Source organism: Uranotaenia lowii, chromosome 2 (genome assembly GCF_029784155.1).
Source record: "Uranotaenia lowii strain MFRU-FL chromosome 2, ASM2978415v1, whole genome shotgun sequence".
In the NCBI taxonomy this organism is placed as follows: Eukaryota; Metazoa; Arthropoda; class Insecta; order Diptera; family Culicidae; genus Uranotaenia; species Uranotaenia lowii.
The window spans coordinates 190,077,528-190,098,877 of NC_073692.1; the positions used below are offsets into that span (position 1 = coordinate 190,077,528).

At 33.5% G+C, this 21,350-nt stretch overlaps 1 protein-coding gene across 2 annotated transcripts in view; it reads right to left on the reverse strand.

Moving 5' to 3' along the window:
• The window catches only part of LOC129744586 (uncharacterized), a 327,683-nt gene that overhangs the window by 298,823 nt on the left and 7,510 nt on the right, over positions 1 to 21,350 (reverse strand). For both annotated transcript variants that reach the window (XM_055737200.1, XM_055737199.1), the window contains exon 2: positions 9,328 to 9,605. In XM_055737200.1, coding sequence (XP_055593175.1) covers positions 9,328 to 9,529 — 202 coding nt within the window. In that variant the 5' untranslated portion in view covers positions 9,530 to 9,605. The remainder of the gene's footprint in view (positions 1 to 9,327; positions 9,606 to 21,350) is intronic.

The window sequence follows — 21,350 nt, forward strand, 5'->3', positions numbered from 1 at the left end:
ACGGAAGAATACAAGAGAGCGTAAGATTTTGACCTGGGCTTGTGATATAGCTCAGTTGGCAAGTGTTGTCTCCTGAGCCGATGTCCGCGAGTTCGAGCCCAAGAGTAAACATCGAACACAGTTGTACCGGATAAGTTTTTCAATAACGATCCGCCAACTGTTGTAACGTTGATAAAGTCGCGAATGCCATAAAGATGGTAAAACGACTATAATCGAAACCAAAAAAAAGGAAAAATTTGGCCTCATAGCCTTCAAAACGTTGCCAGAGACAATATTCTCCAGATCTCTCATTCGTCAATCTGACTCAATTCCCATCTGATCTTTAACCATCTGCAGAGGGGACATAACGTTTATTTTCTCCAGGCCTATGAAGCATTCATCGAATCCCATGTAAATGGAAATCAAAAAGTTGGAATCGCACATCTGGTAAATTTTCTGCACACTCGTTGAATTTTGCCGCACACTTGGTGAATTTTTTGTGCACACTTGATGAATTCTGCCGCACAATTTTGTGCACACTTGTAGAATTTTGCGGCACATCTGATGAATTTTGCTGCACATCTGGTGAATTCCAGCGCACAATTCAGTGTGTTTTTCTCGCGTTTTAAATGAATACTTCATACCTGTGGTTTTCTCACTTGAAGCTCGCACGACAGCAAAATCATTTCAAAACTTACAAATATAACGAACTTTCTATCATATCCGATTTAAGCTGACTTCAGACGACATTTCATACGATCTTTTCACTATGCAGTTGGAATTGCGATTCACAACACCACTGTAAACGACTGAAGTTATCATTTCTGATACGATTTCATGCAAAGAAATCTTGACATTTGATTTTGAATTTCCCAATATCAAATCCCGACCAATCTGAGCAGAATTCAGTGATTATTCAAAATAAACCATGAAGAAAGTGAGGAAAATGCCTAGAATTTAAATTTTTTGTCGAACACGTCCGAAACTTTCTTACCGTTTCTCAAACTCCCAAAAACAACAATTAAGTTATGTCTCTAAGAGTAGCTCATTCGCAGAAATTAAAGAACGAGAATTCTCATGGTCCGCAATTTGTAACAAATAGCATTTTGGATTATTAGCAGTGGCAATCTAGTTCTTCACGAGTTTTGCTCTAACTGCTATTTATTTTATTCATTTGATTTATTAATTTATTTAATTCATTCGTTTCATTTGGTTTATACTATCTTTAATATTTCGAACTGCCTTTGCAATTAATAAACTAGAATTTGTAAATATAATGAAGGTGTTTTGTATCCTTTATGATCAAGAAAAATCCTTAAATCCGTCAAAATAGATATCAAAATAAATGTTACCCAAAGCATGAATCGAATTCTAAACAGAGACGAAATCGTATTTTAAATCAAATTTAATGCCGTCTAATGAATTGCTGCAACCGTGTTTAACGTTCATAGGTTTCCAGAACTGGTTTTAAAAATATGAACCATGGCACATTCCCCTTATCAGAAAAATAATCGAAAATATTCAAAAAAGTGATCACTCTTACTCCGGATTGGTATAAACAAACTGTAAACAGTCCGTTATATTGCCTTTAAATAATTGTTAATCTATAATGTGCAACAAACTAATTGAGAATTAAAATGCTCTTTTGATTAGAAGAATTTAAAGATAGATATTAAAACTCTTTCCTTTTGATTATTGATCACTTGTTATGAGATTTATTGAAAGCAGCATAAATATCCCTCATGGCTTTTGAGAAGTAACAATGAGACTTCAGACAAAGGATCTAAAATTTAAAAAAAATAATACAACCAAATTAAATTCAAATTCCATGGACCGCTTAACCATGAAATTCAAAACCTAAAATCGGATTTTATTCAGACCCACAATTCGAAATTTCAAATTGAAATCGTAATATCAAATTACAAATGAAATTCAATTACAAAATTGAGAATCAAAGCTACAATCGCAGTAAAGCAGGAATTGATTGCTAAATTTATAATTCAAATCCGAATGTTTCTTTCATTTTAATATCTTTAAAATACAAAAATAAATCGTGTTTATGTAATATGCTAAAACTCCGGATTATTCGGACAACTCGGGTTTTCAAAGTAAAGAGGACATAGAAAGAAAACTAAGGTCTAAATTAGGTACAATTTTCTATGCTTATTTTATTCGAATTGTTTTTTTTTTTATTTTGGATGAGATTGGAATGCTGCTGACGTGTTTCGATAAAAAAAATTGGAAATTTCAGATGGTTTTAGTCACTTTATTATAGATATTTTTATTCGAATTATCACTCAAATCTGCTTACATTTGTCCAGATTTTTTGTTGAAAAATTTGAGATAAAATGGCCAGATATTGCCAGGTATTGTAGAAATTCGTGCTTATTTGCACAGCAAAAAAAAAGCATTTAAAATTCCTCTAGAATAGGGTTACCATACGTACTCTTTTTCGATCCAGAAATGGGCGTAATCTTCTTTTTGTGAAATTTTGCGAAATGTACTGTTTTTTTTTATAAGAGCCATTTAATCTGAAAAATTAACTTGTTTGTTTCACTATATGAAGTGTGTTTACCATATCTAATACAAGAAATATAACTTATGAAATCTTCCAATACCTTACCTAAATATCTCTTATTCATGAAAGCATCTCTGAATCGTAAATTACAGTGAGCGCAATAAGCGCCGTTGAGTATGCAATATTGTTTGTTCAAAAGAAATATACGCGCCTAAATTTTATTTTAAATCAAGTATTTATCGGATTTGATGTGGTTTGTCAACATAACATCAAATATTAATTTTCCTTCAAATAATCTCAAAAATAATATTCAGTCCCTGAATTTTCTCTTTTCATTAGTTGAAAAAAAAATGAGTGTAGTCGGGCCGAGAAAATCCGAACATTTTTACCCAAACACTTGACAAAATCCGGCCATTGAATTTTAAACATTTTCAGTATAAGAACAGGCAAATCAGACCAAAATCCAGGCTTTTCCGATGAAAACTCAAGAGAAAAAAAATGGAAAAATGAAAATATGAAAAATTATTCTTTATTGAGTCACATCAGCGAGCGGTGAGCAACTTAAATTTTACATGTGAAAAAAGTAGTTTTGGTTTGAAGTTGGTTAGATTTTTGGTAAATCCGGGCATTTTTATCGAAATCGGGGCAATCAGGCCGGACCGAGCTTTTCCTTTTTTTTAAAAAAAAGCAGGCAATCTGCAATACTGTCATACCTATTACTCCCAACAAAGTTTTCTTTACTCTTTTGTAATTTTTTTTCATTGTACTCTTTTTAGCATTACGGGATATGGTAACCCTACTCTAGGGCGCTCCCTTAACTAATATTAGTGTTAAACTATTCGAGATTAATTTCGATTTTAATTTTTTTTTTTCATAGCTTTTTTAGAACTTAAAGCAGTATGATTAAAGTTATGTTTAAATTTTAATTTTACTCGGGGGCTCCCATCGGCCCCACCCTTTAATACGGCATTGGCAGGGCCGGATTAAGCTTTCGAGTGGCCCGGGGCATTTTGAGGCACTTGAATTTTTGAAATCAATTTTCAAATTATTGTATTGACTTAAAGTAAAATAAAGTATGTAGCTTCAGCATTCAAAATTCGAAATTTGCATTAGAAAACCGCTCTAAAAATTTCAAAAACGAATCAAAATTAAGTTCTGATAAAGATTAAAAATTTGAAATAAAATCATAAAATAATATCAATATCCCTTGACAAAATTCAAAATCTAGAACAGAATCTCATTTAAGATATGAAGATATGAATTACAAATTTATGTAATGATTTTTTTTATTCCTCGAAAATCAACATTGGAATAAAGAACAAGATTTCAAATAAGAATTCAAAATCAGTAATCAGGAAAGGAGATCAAACCAAAACAGAGTTAAAAAATACAGAGTTTAAAATTAAAATCCAGAGCACATAAATTGGTTTAGTCTTCCAGATAAAAATTCTTAATCAGTCTATAATAATGAAAAAAAATCTCTAGCTCAGATTTGAAAATGAATGGATAATCTTTAAAGAAACATTTTTTTCTCTAATTTTTTAATTGAAATGTCTCAAACCTCGAGGAAAATAATGAGCAATTTAATTGTGCCTTTAAAGAAAATAAAAATGTATTTTTTTTACTTGTAATCAGATTTAAAACTCTCTGGAGTATGCTTTGTACTTGAATTTAGTAAAAAAAGAACTAAGAAAATTGATCAAATGATTGAGACATATAAATTTCAAAACTGTGAAATTAAGAATTTATCTCACGGAAATAAACAATATTTACTTTGCATCAACATCTTATTCGTTATTTTTTCTCAATTGACAAGAAAAATAAGTCCTATGTAGTTTATTTTATGAAAAAAAAAATCTAAAAATTTGCCTTATGGAAATTATGATTTTTCAAAGTATCGAAGTCGAAAATTTGAAGATTTGAAACGTTACTTCAGTTTTGGTGTTCAGCTTGATATCATGATTGAAATCATGATTACATATAAGTAAATATATGTCAATTGTATAACACACTATAAGAAATTTCTTAAGTGTATTAACATGTTATTCCCAAGGTTTAAAGGTGTACAGTTAAAAACTTTATCAATTTAGAACTTTAAAAATTTGTGATGCTGCACAACGAATCGTTTACAAAATTTTTATAGCTACTCTCGCAGTGAAAACAACAAAAAAGCCACGGGAGGTGAAAAAAAATAAAATTTGATATTTCCACCAAGGTTGCGAAATCTCATGAGATTGAGATTTTTTTGAGTGAGATTTTCCATTTTTGAATCTCAGTGTGATGCTAGGTAATCTCATCGTGAGTATCACAAACGGTTTTTGTCTTGAATGTCAACGCTTTCTCAGACTGAGAATCACGAGCAGAAAAACTACTTTTTGGAAGGCAGAGATGCCATGGAATAATATTTGTGCAAGCTCTTGAACAATTAAACAAGTTTCATAGTTCAGAAAAAGCTGAACATACCACGACTTTTTAAAAACTGTCAGTTATACGTTATACTTGATGAATGTTAAGGGCTAGTTATACTTTTTTTTAAACATTTTTATAGAGAACATACTATTAAAAGCTCAGTACAATCAGGTTGATTATAGGAATTTGTTTTTTTTTTATTTATGTCTTAAGCAAAGTTGCGAAATCTCGTTCAGTTAATATTTTATCGAGTGAGGTTCTTCCTTTTTGAATCTCAGTGTGAAACGTTAACGTTGATTGTGAATGAAAGTTTTGATTTTAAAACATCTTTCTGAAGAATGTATTATCATAACTTGTAAGAATCTAATTATAATATTTATGTCTTAGTTTAATGAAAGTTTTACAGAATGAGCAAAAAGTTTTTAATGACCAAATATCGCTCGTATTCAGAAGATTTTAGACATGCAAGTTATGAAATTGTATTTCCTACAGTAATGTACTTTTAAATTTCTTAAAAACGTTGATGCAAAGTTTTGCAATCATGGAAAAGAACCGCAAACATTGAAATGCCCAAGCTCAAAATTCTTCAAAAAGCCCCCAATGGCTTAATGTGCTTGCCAGAAAAAAAAACATCTCAAATCTTCTGGACATTACAAGAAACTATAAAAAATATAGCAAAATCTGAATAGCTAAATATTTGATTATTATAAATATTAACACAAAAAGTACCGCAAAGACAACTAAGCTGGGAAACACTAAAATTCAGAATTAAAATTATAAGGATCCACCGGGCCTAATTTTACTAATTTAGTATCTTTGAATTACAGAAAGTTTTATTGTCAATTTTGCAAAAAAAAAGTTTTGTGATTTTATTTATAGCATTCGAGCTATGCTTTGCTTTTATTTGTAGCGACAACCTTAAAAAAATTTAATTTATAGGTAGCTATGTAGAGTTTTAATATGACTGAAGAAAATAGTTTCTTAATCTTCCAAACAAATTAAATTTTAAAATATAAAAATTAAAAAAAAAGATTGTTAACAACGAATAACCATTCCAAGTAAATCGCATGGCATCCCAGCTTATGCAACCGGCTGGAATCGACCACATATGAAAAGCATTTATGAACCAAATAAAAAGTAATGAAGAAATATCAAAATTTTCCCTTTCAAATGGAAGCGGTGGTTTGTAGCTTCTATCCTAATGGTTAATCTTTTTTATTTCAATTTAAAAAAGACATTTTAATGATTTTTTATGCATTTTAACGATTTTCTTTTTCAAGAGAAGGAAAGCCGGTTTTATTTGCACTGGTTTACAGATCTTTTTCAAATATTATCTCGACTCGCGTGATGTTTGAAATTCCCTGTGGGAAATTTCTGAAGTAGAAAACATGATCGTTGCACCAAAAAGTAGGATATGATTCATACCAGCCTATCTAATGTCCGATAAATTCACTTATTCTATTAAGAGCGTTTCCAGAAAATTTATTGAATTCTAAATAGTAAAAAGAATATGACAGAAATAATAATGTGCCATTGAATATTAAGATTGATCAAATATTATTGTACTACCATTTGGAGTAATTGTAAAATCGCTTCTTTTGTTAAGCGGCCTTATTTCTAATTTTTTGATTATTATCCTATGAGCTTTTAGACACATGCATAAGAGATGAATTGTTCTTTAATTATCATAGCTGGATTTTTTTTAACGATTAACGATTAACGAAAATGGCTAGTTTAGACTGTTAATTGATCATTCACAGCCTAGTACATCATTTTGAAGTGGTTTTTGTGAAATCAGGAATGTTAAGATTGGTTTCGAAAATTGGTTTTCTCTACGGTTGTTGCGGATCTTTTACAGTCTCTAAGTGACTGTTCTGCAGAAAATTGCACCACCAATGAGTAGTTTGGAACAGAAAAGGGATGTCAAGGACCAAGGACGTTTAAAAAAAGATCGTTTGAAAAGAGATTTAAATAAAAGTTGAAACAAAGGACAGCTTATCACTGACATCACGGCTTCTATTTTTTTATTTAGTTGATATAACAAAGTAGGTTTTAATTCCGAATGTATAGATGCATATTTGTTAGAATACATGATCTTTATTAATATTTCCAAATTTAGATATCCTTCACTTGTACACAACATGCTCTGAAGAAGGAACCGCATGAAATTTGATGACTGTGATCATATTACAGTTCAACATATGTTTTTTTTTGTATGTCAACAGCCGAGAAAATACAAAAAAAAACCTAAAAAAATCTGAGTTTTGACCTTTTTTGTAAAAATTTCAGCCCTTGAGAGTTAAACCAAATATCGATTTTTCTATTAATGTATTCTATGCTTAGCTAACTAAGCATATTTTACTGATTTCAAATAGCCAGAAAATCGATTAGAAATGTTACTATTAATCTCATATTATGTTGTTGCTTTTAATTTTGAAAACCAACAAAACGTCAACGACTGAATTTTATATTTTTTTATTTAAGTCGTCTTGACTATGAAATTATGTTATAAATTGTTTAGTACCAAAGCACCGTATTTGCAAATAATATTATAAAATTAAAGTGTTGTTCTCAACATTTTTAAGGTAGTGTGTTGTGTACATAGACACTTTTTAAAACATAGGTACCACGAGCTTTAACACTTTCGTTATTAAAAAGTTTCAATAAAGTCCAATCATTAAAGCGCTCTTATTTTCTTTATATCAAAGCGTTTGGAGTCGTTCAACTTGGCGTGTCGCAGGTGTGAAAAGCTAATCACATTATATGATACATTCAAATATTCCATAGATTCGTTACAAATTTTACTGTCGTCAAAAATTAGTAGGGGAAAAAGTGGGGAATATAGCTGAAGATTTCTCTAATGGGATTCTGGATTTCTGATTTTTTTTCTAGATGTGATGCTCAGTGAATTTCGTTTGACATCGACAGCTTTGAGCATCACAACGAAATTCATTGTGCTGCTTAATTGATACTCATCACGGTGAGTATCAATTTCAAATGATTATCTGAAATCTTGCAACTCTGATTTCCACACAAAGCTTACAGTGGCCTAATGTTACATCATCTAGCGGGTCCCTGGAGAAATTTTTGGTGTATTCATAACTATACGCTTAATTATAAATTCTGGATTATTTTCTACTAAAGGGCTCCCGTTTCAGATATCAAAACTTTGAACTTTTAGATATGATGTTGTTAACTGTTTTAGCAAAGCTTTAAAAAAAATTTCCTCCTCGAAGGGACTCCTGAACCGGGGGACCCGGGCAATTGCCACCATAGCCCCCTCCCCCTTAATCCGGCCTTGAGCCTTTTTTTCCTTGTAGGGGAGAGCCCACTGCGACCAGTAGTTGATCTATTGTGGTAATTACCCCGCGTTACTTCATGCTATCAGACTCCCCTGCACTATTGATTGAAGTAACAGTTGATTGCTAATTGAGCGTCTTGTCCTAATCGGGTATGATATCAAAGATATATGATATAGCCTTCTTAGGACTTATGTACAACCATATGTCTTGTGCGCTTTTTAATTTAGCCCCAAGTATACGCTCTCTTCGATTTATGCAGTTGCATAGAAGATGCTTTGCAGTTTCTTTTTCGAAACCGCAGAACTGACAGTCGTCGTTTTGAATAATGATTATCCGTTTGAGATGTTGTTTTGTTGGACAATGTCCGGTCAAGAGACCTGTGTAAGTACTTAACTCGTGCTTACTTAAGTTCAACATGTTTTTGGAGAGCCGTGCGCTTGGTTCAATGAATCTTTTCGCCTGAGCTGCTCTCTCTGCTGTTCTCCAATCGGAGCCAATAGTGGTGCTTTCCCAGTTTTTGAGTTCCATATTTAAGGCACTCCTCGATACTCCGCAGAAAGGTTCTGGTCCAATTAACAGGCCCTGAGATCCTTCTCTAGCTAGCTGGTCGGCTTCTTCGTTCCCTAGGATACCGCAGTGGCCTGGAACCCAGGATAAAAATACTCTGTCCCGTATGGCCAGGTTTCTTAGTCGTCCCATACTAGCTTGGAGTAACATGTGAACGTACTTAGCGCTCGGAGAGCGGCCTGGCTGTCAGGAAATATATAGATAGATACTTGTGTACCTGTACCCTCTTTTCAAACAGACTAAAGAGCATTCTAGAATTGCTTGAACTTCTGCTGCCTTGGGCCTTGGTGATATAGTTATTGAAAATATTGCGAAATTATAGTGAGAATTTTCATTTTCGATTAGTTGATAAATTCTGGGTCTCTGGGATGGCATATAAACAAAAATCGAATCCCCCCCAAAAAAATGCCCCGGCTCCTGACGGCTTAATCCTGTCCTGGGTATAACACTTCTTGGTATTGTTCGTTATATGAGTAGATCCCTAATATGGTTTTCATAATTCAGCTAAGATGAAATAGTAAGGATTCTCATAACACTATAAAAAGCACTTACCTTGGTTCGTTTCCTTAGTGTTGACCATAACCGAGGTCGGAATGCCACTGACGGTCCCAATGGAAATGGCCAAAGCCAACCCTGCCATCACCACCGTCAATGGCCACTTCAACCCACCGGAAGAGAAATCCGACCGCATCCGCATCAACCGGAAACGGCCGTTGTGGCCGCAGCCGCCCGTAGTGGTGAGATACTTCTTCATTGACTTCGTTTACTTGCCGCCTCGCTGGAGATGACTTCTCAGGGCACCTTCCACAATCAACTTCCACTTCACTTCCCTGCGGAATTTGGGGGTAAATAGAAAACGTACGTTGGCTCGTTTAGCAACAAACAGATTGCGGACCATATTGGGTATGTTGAAGAAATAATCATAACCTAACACCCTAACGGATTGCATCGGGCAACAATTTTTCATCTACAACACACTAACAAACAACCCGGGATAAGATCATCATCATTGCATGACAGCTTCATTTTGAGGAGAGCAACAACAAATCGGAAGGATGAAATTGCCAGCATCCCGAACAGCAACGCGATTTATCATTCTTGCAAACTCATTCCAGCTTAAAATTGAATTTCGTAAAAATTTACACATCCAATAGGGAACATTGAAACATCATCCTCTTCATCATGTGGCATGCGTATGAATTGGCTTTTCTTTAAACGGTCTCTGACGCTATCATGAAATGATGAAGGAAGAAACGGAAAAGTTTTCGAAGTCTACCTAATTAAATTGAACCTATAGCCGCATTTAATTCGATCATAATTTGACTTCTGCTTTAAAATATGTTTGAGATACTTTTTCAACTTTAAACTTTAAGTTCTTCTGCTAATGCAAAGTTAAGACTAGCCTCTCAACAAAATCTCAACCATTCTGAGTTACCAAAGGCTTCTTCCGATTGAAAAAAAAAGTTCTCAACGCTAACAGCGCGCTTTTCACCCTCTGAAAGAGGACCAAATTAAGCCAATTTCCATCAACATCAAAAGAATCAGCTACTGCGAGATGGTCTCATTCATGTATGTAGGCGTATGTAGGCACACTGTAGCTCTGGGCATGAAATTCCTTCTAACATGTTGAACCTTGCAGGCTTTCTCTCTCCGTGACGCGGGGTTGAGATATTTAGAACGGGTGACGAAGCAGCAGCAAGAAGCGAGAAATTTAATTTTGATCTTAATATTTGTCAAGTGGGCATTGATGACGAATTCTTCTGAGCGTTATGCAAAAAGAGACGCTTGGCTACTTGTAATGTGAGCTTTTTAGTTGGGAAATTGATCGACTTGAATTGCGAAATTTAACGGTGATAGTATTCTCGAAAAAAGTTTTCATTCGTAATTTTACTGATAAGCTCCAAAAGGTTGTTTTTGTTTTTAAATTCTGTGATAACCATCTAACCCCGAGGTCGGAGAGATTTCAAGGTACAACCAACCGAGCTAAGATTTTAAGTTTTTGATGTAAGGCTTTCAATCGATCCATGGCTTTGAATTCCGTGTCTGTTGCAAAAAAGAAGTTTCGTTTCTGAAAATTAACTGTTTTTGCAATATTATTGTTAAAATGCATCAAATCGACATGAAAATGCATATAACAGTTTAATCGGAGATAAAATTGATAAAATAGGGGAGATGAGGGCATAACGAGCACCCAGGGCATAATGAGCACTCCTTTTTTCTACATAAGTACGTATTTTCTTAAATAAATTTTCATAAGGACTTGTTTCGTACTACCCATAGTATTAATGTTTCACCATAAAAGAAATATCCTTTTCATCTTTACAGAAATATTAAATAATAACCAGCTAGGTTCTCAAGTGACGAAAATATTATAATTTTTGAGCACCACCAAATAAGCTTTTATGACCTTTAAATCATCTTGATCTGAAATGTACGCACTGCAACATGATCTACACATTGTTTCTCAATTTTCAACATCATAAATTTTTTTATATTTCCCTTTAATCAATTTTAAAACGCTTTTTTACTTTAATTTGTTCACTAGAGGCGAACAGAGCACTATCAATGAAGGCATAATGAGCATCTTCTGCCGGGGAATCTAGCAGCGAATTCAACTCGTTGAAGTCAACTGAATAATAGAGCTACAGCTTGGCTTGTTTTGTCTGTCGATTTGGCCTATTGGTAAGGTGTCGGAGAGGTAATCAGTAGACTCGAGTTCGATTCCTGATCGAGGGGATTTTTTTTTGCACATACCATTCATGATTGATTTTTTTTTATTGTTACATTATACGGCTAGTAGCATCAAAGCATCATCCGTCAAACAAAACACCAGAAACATAATGTATGAGCATGTGTTAGTTCTTTGAATTCTACAAACAGACCAAGATTATTTTGTTATTGCTTTGTTTGATAAATATACGCCTCACCGTTTAGTGCAATCATGATCATGAATGATAAATGAAAAAAAAATCACCTCGACCAGGAATCGAACTCGAGCCTACTAATTACCTCTCCGAAATCTTACCAATAGGCCAATTCGTCAGACGATACAAGTCAAGCTGTAGCTCTATTACTCAGTTGACTTCATCGAGTCAAATTTGCTGCTAGAATCCCCGGCAGAAAACGCTCATTTACCCTCATTAATGGTGCTCATACTGCCTCGGGGGGTTCCTCACTATGCCTCTACAGTGACTGGTTTTCAGCTTTCGGCGAAAATTTTTAAAATGCATTTTTAAACGTTTTTATCTACTTTTTCAAGTTTCATCCAATTAGACAATAGACTATTTGAGTGTCTGAACACGAAACAATGATGTAACTCACATATAACAGCTGTTCTCTATGGTTAAATAAGCGTTTTCCTTAAGGGGGGAGTAGGGTCTAACACTTTCAAAAAATCGATTTTTTTATTTTTTTATTTTCTTATTGTAAAACATTTCAAGAATGTTGTGTCAAATTTTGAAGTCAATTGAAGCAAAACTGTAGAAGTTATAGGCCTTTATCTCCTCCTATCTTATACTGCAAGAAAGCAAGAGCAGAAACTTCAAACGCGTTTTTCTCGAAAGCACATTTTTAAAGTCCGTGGACATCGTCATTTGAAAACTACTTATCCGATTCTTTTCAAATTTGGAACATATTTTCTAGATATAAAATGCCAGACCCCAACGTTTTTCTTTTTTGATTTTTTTACTTTGGGGAGATTTTACAGGTGAAAAATGGCGGATTTTTAAGTGAAAAATCGTAGTTTTTACTTCAAACAGCCACAAAAATTTCATAAAAATATTTTTAAGTTAAATAAAAACGTTGGGGTCCAGAAAAACATATATTAAAAATATTTTGCTCTGATTTTTTGATTTCAGATGATTCTGTGCTGAGATACAGTGTCCACCGCAAATCCTGTTTTCTAAAAGGCATCCTCGAAAATGCTCCGTCACCGGCTCATTTTTCAATATTTTTTTACGAAAAAATTACTAAATGTTCTTTAAACAATGCTTTGTATAATGCAAAAAATTTGAATACATTTGTTTGAACGATAGCTCTAGAAAAAAATCGTGAAAATGGTGTTTTTTTAAACCCGTTAGACCCTACCCCCCTCCCCCCCCCCCCCCCCCCCTTAAGGTTTTAAGGCTCCTTAAGGCTCTTTTTAGAATGCTTATAACTTGTGACAGGTTCCAAATTTTGCGCTGATTTTAAAATTTTTGAAATTGTTAAGAATAAATTTATCCATGGATGCATAAGTTTTTGGTGGTCCAAAGGAAGTTTTGGCCGCTATTCTGGAACTTCCGGTAGAAAAAATTCTAACTTCAAAAAAGTTACCCAATTTTGGCTTTGCATTGATGTATCTCGTTTACCCCAGGGAGGTTTTTAAAATCAAGTTTTTGCGATTTTTTCTCGAAGAGTTATAATGATTTGAATGCGCGCTTCGGGTTATATTGACTCGAACGACTTTGGAAGGTTAAAATGCGTCAAGTCAATTTGAAAGGTTGAAAGTACTATAGGCATAATCTTTCTTCTTTGCTTGCACTCCCTTATTAAAGTGCAAAAAATTAAAGGTGATCGCTATCTTCAGCACAATCAACACTGAACTTAGTTACAGTTTAGCTTCAAATACTAATACTCACATCGAGTTTCTTGAACTCGGAGGATAACAGCAGATTGGAATCGATGTGTATCGTTTGTAAAAGTTACTTAAAATGTTTACCGTTTTAAAAATAGATTGAATCCAACTAAATTCAATAAATAAAATAATAAAATAACAATCTATAGCAGTGATTTTAAAACTTTTTTTCCTCACTGCCCCCTTTTGCTAAATTTCCTAACTCAACGCCCCCCTGAGCCAAATTTTTAAAAATTCTTTAAAAAAAAACTGCTGATTGGGATCGTTGAAAAACCATAAGTTTTTGACAGTTTTTTTGTAGTAAAATTTGAAAATTTTTAATGAAGAACATATAAATAGTATTATCACAGACAAACAGACAGGACATTCTTGTTCCATTCTTCGCAAAACACTATCAATGGTAGGCAATACCGACACCAGATTGCGCTACTTTACATTTTTGAAAATAACAAATTTTCAATTATAGTAGCTGATTGTTTAATGCTTCGTTCCGTGACAACCAGAAACTGTATTCAAAACAAAATCAATATTGCAATAATATAAATCCTGAATCCAAAATGTAAGTGAATTAATATTTAAATGTTTCGTTATGCTCAAGTTTCTTAATTTATTTTTCAAATGTAATCGACAAGTGCAGTAACGAGCACTGAATTCATACCGCGAGCTTAATAAGCACCAGTTGCCAGCCAAAATACTGGTTTGATTTGTGGAAACACGTTAGAGAAAAGACCGTGAATGTGAAACTACCAAACATTTATTGGCATGATTCTACATTAGAATTTTTGCTGGTCAAGCTAAATTTGGAAACACGTTTGGAAACGTCTCCCCATCCAGTGGAGCGCTTAGCTTTATAACGGCTCGAATCAAACGCTACATAATTTTAATATGTTCTTTCGGTGGACACAATTTTATCTCTTTTCCTACTTAGAAATGTAAGTGCCTCTGCTTACATTTCTTTTCCCTTGTAATAGTTCACTCAAAGTCATTTTTGAATTTTATAGTTGATGAATCTTGGACAAGTTACGAAGCAAAAGTTGCTCGCTGCTACCGGCTGTGCCTTGCTAGCTGGGTGGTAGAAATACACATACATACATACAAGCTAAATTTGGAAACAAGGAAATAGAAAAGGAGATCCTACAAAATTCCTTTCCGAAGACTAACTCTATTTTTTCATTCAAATATGATATAAAATAATTAAAAATTACTTTGCCACAAATAAACATTAATTTTATTTTTAAATTTCTAAGTAAGGGGATTCAATTGGATTCTAAATGGATTTCTGAGAGGGAGCTTTTCCGATTGAAATAATTCTTTGTCTTACACGCTTCGGAAAGAATAATGAAAACTGTTCGTTGTTTATCAAAAATCTTTGTTTAAAGTTATTCAAAGGAATAAATTCGATATTTTCGATTACTCTAGTATCTCGCTTTTTTTATTGTGTTCTTGTATCTTATATTCTCTACAAATAGGTTTAAAAGTAATGAGACTTTTTCGACATTCAATAACTGAAAGATGGAATATGTAAATTATCAATTTTTGTTTTATTTGAGAACCAGAATTGGAACCAGTTGCCGGTATCTGCCACAAACGGAAATGATCAATAATCAACTGTCCAACTGCTTGATTTTTTTTCTAAATGAACTAAAAGATATTCGTTGTATTTTTTTAGGTTTGCTGGGTAATCTACTCGGTGGCGTGGCTTAGATATCAAAACGTGAAATATAAAATGTTGCATTAGCTGATCTCACTATTAGGGACCTTTGGAAGAGGTTGCAAAACCTTCCCAAAAACCCAAGGCGAGCATCTTGTTTATCCTTTTGCTGGTTGCTGGTTGCTGCTCATTTGTTACACTCACTGCTGTACATAGATGCTGGACCCTGTGGTCTGCGGACTTGATTCTGCTTAAACTTTGAAAGTGAAGAGAACAACTTAACCAATCTTAAATTTCATTGTTTACATTAATCTTATAACATCAATATGTCAAAGGCATCTATGATCATTTCAAAATAGGCAAAAGGAATGGGTAATCAATGTCGCCGCTAGATGGCAATGTAATCACTTTGCGAAAAATCAACCGATTTTTGTTCTAAGTGTCCTGTCTGTTTGTCTGTGATTATCATTAACTTGAGAAGACCGAAAATCCAACACATTACTTATCAATTGAAGCAAAAAATATCTCAAAATTCAATCAAAATAAATTGCTTAAAACCTCAAGAATGAAATTGAAAAAATATTGAATTCTCCAGAAACATTATTATGTTTGAAAAAAGAGTTTCCCTAAAATGCCCATCTGAATTTCGGCAGATAATTTTTTTCCAATTCAATTTACCATTATTGTGCATAAAATAATTACTGTCAATTCGGTGAAATAGCATAAGAAGTATAATGCAAAGTTTTATATTTTGATAATGTAAATTTCTTCTAAGCAAAGATTTGAATAAACACTAAGTGTTTGGAAAATCTCAAATAAAATTCAAGAAAAAGTCAATGTCAAACTTTTATTTATGAAAATTGTTGACGATATTTGAATATTGTTCAAAGTTAAGCAGTATTCACGACGGGTCTTGAATTTTTACATAGGTTCCAAGAAATGGATTCGAACAATTCTAGTAAAAATCGAATAACCTTTGATGTTTAAACATGAAAAATTGAAGAATTTCAATTTTTTATCAATTGAATTAAAGATCAACAAATCATAACATTGTCATCCTAATTTTTTGTATTTTAGTAAAACTCAAAATAAATTTCAAAATCAGATCAATATACAGATTGTAGACGAAATCTGTGACAATAAAAAAAATTGTCTGTGTTGAGACTTACAGAGGAAAAATCACACACTTATATAGATATTTTTGTGATGACTATGGCTAAAATTTGGTTTTCAGAGTTCCTCAATGTCGTTTCATTGCTGGGCATTAAACGTACTCGTTGTCGTTGAAATTCTAAGTTTATTTGTAATCCGAGAAAATTAACCAACTGCCCCCCTGAGTTCTTCCATGACGAATTGGGTCTTTTTTACATTTTACCTAAGAAAAATCAATTAACATTACCAACCAATATTATCGTATTTTTCCAATTCGAAAGTAGAAATTCAGCATTTTACTGAGATGTGAAATTGGAGTCTTGAAAATGAGTACGAAATTTGAAAAAAATATCTGTGAAATCTGTGAAATTTTCAATTGTTTATTGTTTTGTGAGACGCTCAAAATTCTGTGAAATCAAAGATTTTTCTGTGATTTCGGCAACCTTGATAACAACTTCAATTATTTATCTCTTCTTTGTAGAACTTCGTATAAGCCGTTTCAAATAAACGAATTATATTTAAAAAAAACCTCAATGATTTAACAATGTAGGAATCTGTTTTGAATACTCCAATCAACGCATTTCGGTAAATTTGAACCCCAAAATCCCTAAAAACTTCGAAGCCGCAGGTTTGAAGACCTGTGATTATATTTATCTGACATTATTTTCTCTCAAAAATTCAAATTAATCTTCGGATTTGACATCTTAATGAAGTCTTCTTAGGCCGTGTTTACTGACAAGAAAGCAATCATAACTTCATGAAACCGAATATGAGAAGAAAAATTCAACAAAAAAAATTCTGGGGACCATTGCAAAACATGATGTGAAAGTTTCAAGAAGATTGATCAAATGCTATACCTGATGTAGGTTCATTAAAGTGTCTCAAAACTGCATAATGTTTGGGAATCTGGAGGCTCAACCTTCAAATGATAAAGCTTAGTTCATTTAAAAATGGGACAATTATGAATGCGTGTATCTAAAAAACCATTCGTTTATTCGAAATGCTTTCTATGAAAGATATAAAGGTGAAACTTGAATGAAAGGATGAAACTTCATGAAAAAAATTATCGTTTTTTATGAGAAATAGGGGAGATAAGGGCATAACGAGCACTCAGGGCATAATAAGCAGTCCTTTATTCTACAAAAGTACGTATTTTTTTAAACAAATTTTCGTGAGGATTTGTTTCGTACTACCTATAGTATTAATTTTTCACCAAAAAAGAAATATCCTTTTCAGCTTTACAGAAATATTAAATAATAACCAGCTAGGTTCTCAAGTGACAAAAATATTATAATTTTTCAGCACCACCGAGTGAGCTTTTATGACCTTTAAATCATCTTGATATGAAATGTACGCACTGCAACATGATTTACACATTGTTTCTCAATTTTCACCATCATAATTTTTTTGATTTTTCATTTTAATCAATTTTAAAACCCGTTTTTACTTAAATTTGTTGACCTGGGGCGAACAGAGCACTATTAATCAGGTCACGATGAGCGTTTTCTGCCGCATAATCTAGTAGCGAATTCAACTCGATGAATGATAAATGAAAAAAAATCACCTTGACCAGGAGTCGAACCCGAGTATATTGATTACCTCTCCGACACCTTACCAATAGGCTAAATCGTCAGATGAAACTAGTCAAGCTGTAGCTCTATTATTCAGTTGGCTTCATCGAGTCGAATTCGCTGCTAGATTCCCCGGCAGAAATCGCCCCTCATTATGCCTCTACAGTGGTTTTCAACTATCGGCAAAAAAAAATTAAAATTCATTTATAAACGTGTTTATCTACTTTTTCAAGTTTCACCCAATTAGGCAATAGACTATTTGAGTGTCTGAATACGAAACAATGATGTAATTCACATATTATAGCTGTTCTCTATGGTTAAATAAGCGTTTTCCTTAAGGTGGCCATTATGCCCTTATCTCCCCTACCATTTATACTTAAAATTTGACAGCATTTTATGTGCCTATGTTTTAAAGATTTATTTGGAAGATTTTAGCTTCCAGAATTCGAATCTTTTGTCAGATTTTGTTTTTCAAATCTAGTTTTGGTGATATCTGTTTATTAGTTTAAAAATTAATCAGATCTAACTGAAATTAATCATTGATAACTGATGAGCCAATAAAATAACATGAAAGACAAAAACTGATTTCGATTTTTTTTACTATCCCCCATTCAAACAGACAATAATGTTTTGCCTATAGAGGAAAAATTAATTTAAAAGTTAAACTATACAATTTTCAAAAATTCCAAAAGATATCATTACAAGTATTTCTGACATTACTGAAGTAAGTACCGTAAACTGGGGGAACTTTGATCAGCGGGGTAACCAGGCTTCGGACTCTTTTCAGAGCCCAACAAGAGCGGTGTGAAAATCAGCTCCGCTCTTTGAATTTTGTTGTGAGCGGAGCAAGAGTGGTCGATTGGAGCGGAGTGACAATACACACAGGGAGCGTTTTTCGCCACTCACAAAACACTCAAAATTAAAATGAGCGCTCTATAAGAGCGTCTCCTAAAGAGTACTCTTAAGGTTTACACAATGTGCGTCAAATTAATTAATTGATGGTGCTGTTCGCTTTGGTTCGCATCTAGCTGTTTTTTTGGAAGATGGATCAAAAGATAATAACATCAAGCCGGACAGATGAGAACAATATATTCGAATACACTTTGGTTAAATATAAGTTTCTATCAAACAACAAACCAAACAAGTGACGCTTAGAACCGATCCGAAACTTTTTTACCGGTAAAACTAAATTGCTCCCCCACGGTGGTAAGGTTAGCATAAGTCATCTGCTGTATAGTGGTGCTGATTGAACATTGAAAGTTAATTTTATAGTCCGCTTGCTAGTGTCGAGGGTGTTATCAACAAATTTTTTTTGGATTTAGATAGAAATAAAATCAATACCTACTAGCATACACTAGCAAAGAATGCCCCTAAATGTTTGCTAGAAACAAGTCGTTGTCATGAACTTCTATGTGACTAACAATTGTTACGGGCTACAATTTTGACCAATATATGCGTTTTTGAAAAACGCTTAATTGTTTCGGTAAATTATGTTATTTTTTAACAAAATTTTGAATAATAAAATACCGTTAACTAAGGCAACATGCAACACTTTTCAACTAAAATGGCTTCTAAATAACCCACGTCCACAGATTATAATGACCTTTATGCATCAAAAGTTTTAAGGTTGATGGGATATCAAATTGGCGTAGTGAGAAAAATTATTGGTTTTTTCAGTTATTGTTAATTTTCAAAAAACATCCGATTTTCACTATACTAAGAAAAAGGGGTAACTTGCAACAAACTTAGTTTTAAATGAAAAATCTTATGAAAAAGTATATAAATGTATTGTTTTTGATAAATTTTTGATGCCATAAAAACCATTACGCATAAACACACCATTGCAGTAAATTTAGGAACTGTTGAAACTAATTTTTGATTTTTTTTGTGAACATAAAGATGCTGCATACATTTAGGGGTAAAAAAACTAAAAAAAAAATCTACTAGCTGAAATCATAAAATTAAATGTTTGGATGAATGAAATTTCAATGCTGAAAAACGCGTGATGCAAAACAATCATTTTTTTCATGGAAACGAGATTTACAAGGTCTCTTCGGTTTACATTTTGTTGCATGTTACCCCAGACAGAAAATTTGTACATGTATTGGAGATTTTTTAAAAATTTGAATGAAAATGAAAAACTTTAAAATACTAACTTAAGATGTGAGAAATTATTTCATCATCGTTTTGTAGGCATTAAATGCTAACTTGATTGCATTATATAAAATTAAAAATAAAACCGGGCTGTAGTAATCAAATGTTGCATCTAACCCCGAAATAACATGATGCCCCGTTTGGCGGTACTTGAACTAAAAGAGGAAGTAATTATTGACTAAAATTCACGCAAAACTAGATATTTGGTCTACTTACACCCGAATAAACGAAAAATTAGTGGGAAAAAGAAACGTAAAGTGACTAATGATTGTGGGGGGACCGTAGTTCAAGATTTTTAGCCAAAAATTGACTTTGTGGGACTTTGTCGGTTTTCCGAAACATAGTTTAATATGCATTATGAATATTCAAATGATTAACATGTGATTTTCAGCGAGTTGTGAAATTCTTAAATATTCCATATAAATCTCCCAGAGATCTAAAAAAATGGCAATGCCAGATATTTTATGTAATTTCAAGTCAAGTGACATCAAACAGTCATCAAAATGTACCTACGTACAAGTTTTTTTTTTTAATTTGATAATGAAATTTTCCCCATTTATCTATTGTCATAATAATGTAGATATATGTAATTGAGTATTTGTAAACGATTACTTTACATTACATAAATTTCATTAAACCATTGGAATTTGAACCTCGGCACCAAGCGCTTGCACGCTTTGCTTTCAAAGCGCTGCTATGCAAAGCTATGCAGATGATGGGAAGGACGGTTTCCTAAAAACACACTTAATTTCCCTAAGAGCACGCTCTAAGAGCTACACTGACGGAGCACACATCACTCATGTAAGTGAGTGTCGAACATTTATTTTTCGGGAAGCATGAGCAGAGTGTGTGCGGTTTCCCAGTAAGCGCGTCCTCTCAGAAATCGACAGAGCATGCAAAAAATTGAGAGTTGAGTCACCGAACTTAGAATAAAACGGTTAACTTCGGCGACACTCCAAGAACGCAAATATTTTCATTCGGTTTGTCCTGCCGAGATACCTAGAGGCAACAAATACGAATGCGTACATGCGAAATCAGTTTGAATCGTACACTCGCACGGTGTGGTCGCATTTTGTCCCCGAGTGTGCTTTCAATCGTAGCTGTCGACTTTTCAGGCAGGCGAACACGCGTCTCGGAGGGAAACATACAAACACGATTCGGATTGTGTTCGTGTGTTTCTCTGGAGGGCGTGTCTTAGCTTAATTCGTGGCACTCACCCAGGGCACGCGAATGGTGTGTTCCTCTCTAACGATGTGATGATGCACAATCGCCAGAGAGATCGTTACGATCCCTCTGGCGATTTGAGTTACCTCTCTGCCGATTCAAATTTACCGGGTTAGCGCTCAGAAGAGCGTGGGTTCCACTCCTCTTTGTGAAGCTTTGCTCTTGCACTTATGAGTGACACCTCAGGAGTCGTCCGAAGCCTGGGGGT